The 9,450-nt window shown below is 34.3% G+C and overlaps 1 protein-coding gene across 1 annotated transcript; it reads right to left on the bottom strand.

Moving 5' to 3' along the window:
• Positions 1-931: 931 nt before the first annotated feature.
• LOC119468636 (zinc finger protein 492-like) lies at positions 932-2,509 on the bottom strand. The gene is made up of 3 exons (XM_037732664.1): positions 1,491-2,509; positions 1,007-1,406; positions 932-942 (listed from the first exon to the last, which is right to left on the bottom strand). Exons 1-2 carry the CDS (start codon positions 2,445-2,447, stop codon positions 1,146-1,148), a joined length of 1,218 nt encoding a protein of 405 aa, XP_037588592.1. The 5' UTR covers positions 2,448-2,509; the 3' UTR covers positions 932-942; positions 1,007-1,145.
• Positions 2,510-9,450: the final 6,941 nt, after the last annotated feature.

Here is a 9,450-nt window from a genome sequence, read left to right as displayed (position 1 = left end):
TTTGGATTCAATGGTTTCTTTTTACTGTATCTGTAAAAATGTATTTTAGTATGAACACTCTGGAGTTTCCTAGCTCTACTTTTTTTCCAAATTTATTATATTTGCAGGGATTTTGTTGGATATAAATTCTCTGATGTTGAACAAAGTTTGAGCAATAGCTTCAGGGCTTGTCTCTAATACAACAAAATCTGCATTACAAGTAAAGTTACTACAACTCTCTTTATGCTTGTGATGTTTGTCTTCAAAATAAGCCCTCTTCAGCACTTTAAAGGCTTATATTTTCTAAAGAATCTTTTAAGAAAAATTACACTTTTGATGCTTTTATTAAGTATAAACTCTCTGATGTAGAGTAAGATTGTGAACAGACAGTAACCACTTTTTTACTTTCTATTTGTACACTTAAAATATGTGTTCCTGTGTAATAAAATATGAGCATTGTTTAAAAGTTTTGCCACATTGTTCATACTTGTGGTTTTCTCCAGTATGAATTATCTTAGCTAGAACCAACTGTGACAACCATTTAAAGGCTTTGTCACGTTATTCACACTTCCATGATTTCTCACCAGCACTATTTCTTTTATGTTTGGAAATGTCTGAGGTGTTGTCACAGCATTATCAGAACTTTTGGGTTTGTAGAGTTTCTCTTCAGTATGAATCATCTTACGCCTGCTAAGAATTGAGGACTAAAGGCTTTGCCACATTCTTTATACTTGTAGGGTTTCTCTCCATTATGAATTATCTTATGTCTAGTAAGGTTTGAGGACTGCTTAAAGCTATACCACATTCTTTACACTTGTAGAGTTTCTCTCCAGTATGAATTGTCTTATGTGTAGTAACGTTTGGAGATTGATTAAAAGCTTTGCCACATTCCTCACATTTGTAGGGTTTCTCTCCAGTATGAATTACCTTATGTTTACAAAGAGTTGACAACTGTTTAATAAGCTTTGCCACATTCTTTACATGTGTAGGGCTGCTCTCCAGTATGAATTCTCTTATGTGTAGTAACGGTTGAGGATTGGATAAAAGCTTTGCCACATTCTTCACATTTGTAGGGTTTCTCTCCAGTATACATTCTCTTATGTGCAGTAAGGTGTGATAACCAGATAAAGTCCTTGCCACAATCTTAACATTTATAGAATTTCTCTTCAGTATGAATTATATGTAGTAAGGGTTGAGGATTGGCTAAAACCTTTGCCACAGTCTTCACATGTGTAGTGTTTCTCTCCAGTATGAATTCTGTTATGTGTAGTAAGGGTTGGGAACCGGTTAAAAGCTTTGCCACATTCTTCACATTTGTAGTGTTTCTCTCCAGTATGAATTCTGTTATGTGTAGTAAGGGTTGAGGACCGGTTAAAAGCTTTACCACATTCTTCACATTTGTAGGGTTTCTCTCCAGTATGAATTTTCTTATGTCTAGAAAGGGTAGAGGAACAGTTATAAGATTTGCCACATTCTTTACATTTGTAGGGTTTCTCTCCAGTATGAATTACCTTATGTCTAGTAAGGTTTGAGTACTGGCTAAAAGCCTTGCCACAGTCCTCACATTTGTAGGGTTTTTCTCCAGTATGAATTTTCTTATGTGAAGTGAGGTATGCAGACCGGGTAAAAGCTTTGCCACATTCCTCACATTTGTAGGGTTTCTCTCCAGTATGAATTCTTTTATGTATAGTAAGGTATGAAGATCGGATAAAAGCTTTGCCACACTTTTCACATTTGTAGGGTTTCTCTCCAGTATGAATTCTCTTATGTGCAATACAGTATGAGAATCGCTTAAAGGCTTTTCCACATTTTTCACATTTGTAGGGTTTCTCTCCAGAATGAAGTCCCTTATGTTTAGCAAGTTGTGAGGACTGGCTAAAAGCTTTGACACAGTCTTTACATTTGTAGGGTTTCTCTCCAGTATGAATTCTCTTGTGTGTAGTAAGGTTTGTAGATTGGTTAAAAGCTTTGCCACATGACTCACATTTGTAGGGTTTCTCTCCAGTATAAATGATCTTATGTCTATTCAGGTGTGAAAACTGCTTAAAGGTTTTCCCACATTCTTCAAAGTTGTAGAGTTTTGTTTCAGTATTAATTATTTTACAGGTAGAAAGGCTTGAGGTCCCATTATAGGCTTTGTCACATTCTTTAAATTTGCAGGGTCTTTCCCCAATATGAATTATTTTATGTTGAGCTAAGTGTGAAAGCGTGCAAAATGACTTTTCACAGTCTTTCCATTTGAAAGAGTTATTTCCAGTTTGTCTTATCTTATGTCTGTTTGAATTTGAAAATTTATCAGAGACTTTCACAAATTTGTTACATTGAAATATTTTGCACTGGGTAGTTGTCAAACACTGGTTAAGTCCATTGTAACATTCTTTGTGCAACTTCCACTCATCCATGCTTTGACAACATTTTCTTAACTGTAAATTTTCATGTCCACATTTTTTATATCTTCTCAGTATCATTTTTTGGAAACAATTTTTTATGTCCTGCTTTGGCCAAAGGTCTTGGGCAAAATAAGAACATACAACTGAAAGAAATAATAGTAACAAATTACTCCACTTACTAGACTCAGATGAATATATTTTACAAATCTTACCTACAAAATTATACAAACTACATCACAAGATGGCACAGGAAAATATTACAGGCCAATGTTTTTTCACAGACATGTAAATGTAACAAAAACATACAGACCAAATTACATTTGTAAAAAATTAAAGTAACTGTGTGTAATGCCCCTGGTGTGCCCGATGCAAAGAGCAACATAGAAGAAAAGTCTGTTACGTTTACCCAACACAGATCTTCCTGCTTCTCAATATAACATAGTGACTTGAAATAAATTGCCAACTCCTGATTTCTTTTTTAAAACTCAAGTAAAATACTGCCATATTCATCTTTATTTCTGGATGGTAGGGTCTTTTACAGATACTGGTTCCTGTCTCTCATAAAAAGTTCTGAAATAGTGGTATTTTATCAAATGACAGCTGAAACAAAAGGTAAGGTTTAAAGCAGCAGAAAGACTGTGGTATCACAGACAGCAAACAATTGTAGCAAGTGATTATTGGTTATTAAAAAAACATAAATTGTCTGAATGTTGTGGTTCACACCTGTAATACTAGCACTTTGGGAGGCTGAGGTGGGGAGATGGCCCTCAGGTCAGGAGTTCGAGACCAGCCTGGACAACATGGTAAAACCCTGTCTCTACCAGAAATACAAAATTAGCTGAGCATGGAGACACATGCCTGTAATCCCAGCTATTTGAGAGGCTGAAACAGGAGAATCACTTGAACCTGGGAGGCAGAGGCTTCAGTGAGCTAAGACCATTTCACTGCACTCCAGCCTGAGTGAAGGACTGAAATTCTGTCTCAACAACAGGAAGGAAGGAAGGAAGGAAGGGAGGGAGGGAGGGAGGGAGGGAGGGAGGGAAAAAAAAGAGAAAGAAAGAAAGAGAGAGAGAGAGAAAGAAATAAAGAAAGAAAAAGAAAGAAAGAAAAGAGAGGAAAGAAAGAAAGAAAGAAAGAAAGAAAGAAAGAAAGAAAGAAAGAAAGAAAGAAAGAAGGAAGGAAGGAAGGAAGGAAGGAAGGAAGGAAGGAAGGAAGGAAGGAAGGAAGGAAGGAAGGAAGGAAGGAAAAGAAAGAAAGAGAAAAGAAAGAAAAGAAGAAAGAAAAGAAGGAAGGAAGGAAGGAAGGAACAAGGAAGGAAGGAAGGAAGGGGAAAAGAAGGAGAAACATGAATCAACTCCTTTAAAAATTTTTAAAAATCACAGACAAGAAGAAAGTCTTGGAAGCTGCAAGGTAAAAGTAATGTGTCATTTACAAATGCAGTGTTAGAAAATTTTACACAAGGCACATCCTAACAACATGTTTAAGAGACTCCTAGAATCTCTAGCCAAGATAATTGTTTTCAGACTATGTCAGAAAAAAACTTTATTTTAAAGACTGTGACAGGTAGCTTTTTTAAAATATTCAAATCTCAAAGATTACAAAACAGGGCAATATTATTTTATCAAAAATATTATATAATTTTCAGAAAGAAATCATAAAAAGGTGTATACATTAACTTTAAACACTGATAAAAAATTGAGTAATACTGAATGAGTGAAACAGGAACACAGACTGCTATAGAAAACCAAAAAAAGAATAAAAACAAAATATCTAAAAAAAATTTTTTTTAATTTTGGGGGTAAAAAATTTAAAAATCAGTAACAGGAAAATCCCAAAAGTTAAAAAAAAAAAAAGAAAGAAAGAAAGAAAAGACATAAAAGTGAAGAGGTTCAACAAACAAATTAGGATACACGCAAAAATATTTATTAAAAAAAAAATATATATATATATAAGCACATTTTCAAAAATTACAGACAAGTAAAAGGTCTTGGAAGCTGAAAGATAAAAGTAATGTGTCATTTACAAACACAGTGTAAGGACATAACCAGTAAACTATCAATAAAAATTTTACAGGCCAGAAAGAAACCGGGTGACACAGTCAATGTTCTGATGGGGAGAAAAGGCTATCAAGGGAGAATAGTAACCATCAACAAATCTGTCCTGCCAAAAGATCAGCCTGGCCAACACGGTGAAACCCTATCTTTACTAAAATATAAAACTTAGCCGGGTGTGCCTGTAGTTCCACCTACTCCATAGGCTAAAACAGGAGAATCGCTTGAACCCAGAAGGGAAATGCAGTAAGTTGAGATCGCGACGCTGCACTCCAGCCTGGCAACAGAGTGAGACTCAGGGGGGTGGGGGTGGGGAACCTTTGAAACAACCGATTTCCAAAAAATATATTGGCGCTGCATGTGCTGTACACATAAAAGATGCTGAAAAACTTTCTTAAACTGAAAATTAAAAAATTCAAGAAAACAACACATAAAATTACATTATTTTCTGGGAAAGATATGCACATACACAAAAATAGAATACCATAATAATTCAGAAATAATTGTAAATTATTCTCTAATATTTGAAAAAATAAAGGCACAGAAATTGCAAAGACCTGATAATGAATATCCAATGTAAAAACATAATTAGAAACATCAATGACAAATTTCAGGACAGATGTTATGAGAAAAAAATTTTTATTCAACTGAAGTTTATTTTGTACCAAATTAAAAATGTTGTTTCTTACAAGTTTTATGTAACCCCCAAGGTACAAAAATATATATATATATCTTTTTTTGTGTATACATACACAAAAGTGAATTAGAAATAAGTAAATTAAGCATATCAACGTAAAACTCTGAAGACACAGAAAAAGAGAGGAAATGAGAAACAAAGATGAAATAATCAAATAATTAAAAACATAACAGTATGTCGTTTGCTTTTAGAAAATTATATATATATATATATATATTTAGCTTTCAAATAAAGAGAAGTACATTCAATAAATAAATTTATTAAAAATTTAAAAACCAGGCCATGCGTGGTGGTTCAGGCCTGTAATCCCAACACTTTGGAAGGCTGAGGCGGGCCAATCACAAGGTCAACAGATCAAGACTATCCTAGAGATGGTGAAACCCCATCTCTACTAAAAATACAAAAATTAGCTGGACATGATGGTGCAGGCCTGCAGTCCCAGCTACTCAGGAGGCTGAGGCAGGAGAATCACTTCAACCAGGGAGGTGGAGGCAGAAGTAAACTGAGATCACATCACTGCACTCCAACCCAGCAACAGCACAAGACTCCATCTCAAAAAAAAAATAATTGAAAACCAAGATCTAACTTTTTTTCTCTACAAAAGTCAGTTGAGATCTAGTGATAAAAAATACTGAAAGGGGCAAGATGGAAGTAGACATTTCATGCAAGTGTGGGTCAAATGAGAGCAGAAAAAATTAAAATATTATACAAGGTATATCTTAAGTCAAAAACTGTCATATTTTTAATATGTACTTCAAGTCAAATCTCCAAGGAGACAAAAAAAGACATTAAAACTTACAGATTTAGGCCAGGCACAGTGGCTCACATTTGTAATCCCAGCACTTCGGGAGGCTAAGGCAGGCAGATCACTTGAGGTCAGGAGTTCAAGACTGGCCTGGCCAACATGGTGACACCCTATCTCTACTAAAATCAGAAAAATTAGCCAGGCATGCTGGTAGGTGCCTATAATCCTAGCTTTCTGGAAGGCTGAGGAAGGAGAATGCTTGAACCCAAAAGGCAGAGGTTGCAGTGAGCGGAGATCACACCACTGCACTTCAGCCTGGGCAACACAGTGAAACTCTGTATATATATATATTTTTAAAAAGTATAAATTTATTCACTGGAAACCTACGACAAATTTGTATACACATGTGTGGATGTGTGTGCCTCACATTAGGGCTTCAAACATATAAAGCAAATACTGACAGAATAAGAGAGAGAAATAGAGAGCAATATAATTGTAGTAGGGTATTTCAATACTGCACTTTTTGTAATAAACAAAAAACAAGAATATTAGTAAGGAAATAGAAGAACTGCAGGAATTATAAGACAATTATTTGTAACAGAGGTATAGAAAACACTTCTTAACATCAGGATACACATGATTTTCAATAGCTAATACAACATTTTCCTTCATTGAACACCTCTTAGGCCAAAGAGAGAGTCTTACCAAACTTTTAAAAGCTAAAATTTTATAAATGACTTCCTATCATCAAAATGAAATGAGTATCTAATCAAATAAAAAAACAACTAAAAAATTCACAAAAACAACACACTCTTGAGGATGCCCTTCTGAAAGGCTGGAAAAGGGAACACTGTAATGATGTTCACCCTTCTCAATGCAATCTACAGATTTAATGCAAAGTTTTTCAAATTTCTCAATGGATTTTTTTACAAAATAGAAACAACAATCCTGAGTATACAGAATCTCGAAAGACAATAAAGTAGCCCAAAATATTGAAAACAAAACCAAACAATGTTGAGGGCATTACAGTTTCTGATTTCAAAACAAATTACAAAGCTACACAATTAAAACAATTTGGTATGAGTATAAAGGTAAACAAGTAGGCCGGGTGTGGTGGCTCACGCCTGTAATCCTAGCACTTTGGGAAGTTGAAGGGGGTAGATCATGAGGTCAGGAGTTTGAGACCAGCCTGGCCAACACGGTGAAACCCTCTCTCTACTAAAAATAAAAATAAAAAATAGCTGGGCATGGTGGCGTGCGCCTGTAGTCCCAGCGGATCAGGAAGCTGAGGCAGAAGAATCACTTCAACCAGGGAGGCAGAGATTGCAGTGAGCTGAGATCACGCGATTGCACTCCAGACTGGCTGACAGAGCAGGACTTCACCTCAAAAACAAAAACAAAAACAAAAAAGTAGACTCATGTTGTAGTGAGCCAAGATTGTGCCACTGCACTCCAGCCTGGATGACAGAGTGAGACTGCATCTCAAAATTAAAAAAAAAAATTTTGAATGCAATAGAATGCAGCACATAACTCTCACATATATGGTTATATGAAGTCATCTGGACACCAATGATTATTTTAGTATTGTTACTGAAAGCCAATAGGTAAAAGAATGCAAATTTCTGTCACCAAATTGTACAATAAATATAATTTGAAATATAAAAATACCGAAGTATTTACTCAGTTTGCAAAAACACAGGAAATATTCTAACTATAAAGGTATATTTTGATGATATTATGCAAAATAAAATGAGCCAGACGCAAACATGGTTGAAAAGTACAAGGAAATAGAAAAGAAGTGCCAGTTGTTTTATGTGTAGTATAAAATTTTTAGAAATCTTTTATAAAACAATGCAAATATACTTAACATGCCTGAAATTTACAGTGTTTTTGAGTTATGGTCTTACTCTGTCACCGAAGCTGGAGTGCATGGTACAAATATGGCTCACTGCAGCCTCAAACTTCAAGGTTCAAGTAATCTTCCCTTCTCAATCTCCCAAGTAGATAGAATAACACTACTATGTCTGGCTAGTTTTTTAAATGTTTTATAGAGATGAAGTCTCCATATGTCTCTCAGGCTGTTCTCAAGGTTTTGGACTCAAGATGTCTTCCAGCCTTGGCCTCCACAAATCCGGGAATTACAGGTGTAAACCACCACCATGACTGGCCATGAAAAGTACACTTAAATACATTTAAGATGGTAAATTTTACAGAGCTATAAATGTTTTCAAAAATTACCTTCAAGTCACAAAACTGTTTCTCTCACACAAAGAAATATATATTTTTTATTAAACACAAGGTGAAAATAAGACTATTTTCATGACTACTTATTTAGACAAGATAAAGCCACATTAAAAACCAGCTAAGAAAACATAAATACAAGATTAACCATAACCAAAATTGGGGACATATTTATAAATAAAAACACACACATATATAATCAGACTGTAATAGACATATGGCTAATTTATCTCTTAATTAAACCCCACAAATTCTGTAAACAGAATTACAAACCATTTAAAATTATAAAATCAAAAAACACAACAAAATTATGTTAAGAAATGTACACTGAAAAAACTCACTAATATGGAACTAGAGAACAATTAATGTTTACCCATAAAATCTGGTATGCAACATTGATGTAGCATTAACAACGAATTTGTGTAGGTAACTGTGGAACTGTGTACTCATTGAGGGTGGCTATTTTGAATCACTGGCATACACTGTAATTAGTAAAGTTTAAATGCAGTATAATCATAAACAGAAGATTCTAATGACAAACATGATAAATAAGCATTTTAATAAATGACATAATTTTTAAGTTTTAAATATATACTATTCTTACACAAAATAAAACTGCTGTAATCCAACTTTAGAAGCTAAGAATAGCCATACATTGCTAAATAAAGAAAAATTATGTTATATTTTAGGTATAGGCTGACAAAAGTGAGTAAAAATCCTATCATCTTTCTTTGCCTGCCTACTAATTATCTAATTCACTTCAGGCATAAAATGTAAATTCTAGTATATTGTTCTAAATGTCTAAATCTAAAATTACAGACAAAATCAAAATAGAAAAAAAAAAGTAAAAAGGTACAGTGAGAGTGACATCACTAAGATGGGAAAATAAAACGTGTCCTATTTGCCTATTTTCTGACAGCAAGAAAATTCATAAGCCATCCCTAACGAAAATGCCTTTATAAGAGAAACAGAAACCATGGCTCAAACCTGTAATGACAGCTACATGGTACATTAAGTCAGAGAACTGCTTCAGGCCATAATTTCAAGACCAGCCTGGATTATGTAGCAAGACCCCATGTAAAAAATAAGTGCCCTTAAAAGAGCTTTGAGATCCAGAGAGGGAGTTGTAAAACTGTGCTAATGCCCAAGATTGAGGAACACTCTTTTCAGAAGACAGGCTTACTTTGAAATAAAGGATACATCAATAAAAAAAATTGAAACAACAAAAATAAATTTAAAAACATTTCATGTCTATTGATTGAAAGAAAATTGTTAAAGTGCCATATTATCCATAGTGATCTCTAGATTCAATAAACTCCCTATAAAAATTCATTTTTTTTTTTTTTT

This window comes from Cebus imitator, unplaced genomic scaffold (genome assembly GCF_001604975.1).
Source record: "Cebus imitator isolate Cc_AM_T3 unplaced genomic scaffold, Cebus_imitator-1.0 Scaffold462, whole genome shotgun sequence".
NCBI classification, from domain to species: Eukaryota; Metazoa; Chordata; class Mammalia; order Primates; family Cebidae; genus Cebus; species Cebus imitator.
The sequence above is the reverse complement of the archived record's forward strand: the minus strand, read 5'-3'. Positions and strand labels throughout refer to the sequence as shown.

What these genes read in the sequence shown, in the direction of transcription:
- LOC119468636 (XM_037732664.1), bottom strand. Translation starts at nt 2,447, where the DNA reads ATGATACTGAGAAGATATAAAAAATGTGGACATGAAAATTTACAGTTA. An exon ending in CAAACCTTACTAGACATAAG is followed by an intron (nt 1,407 to 1,490) that starts GTAATTCATACT and finishes TCTAGACATAAG; the next exon opens with AAAATTCATACTGGAGAGAA.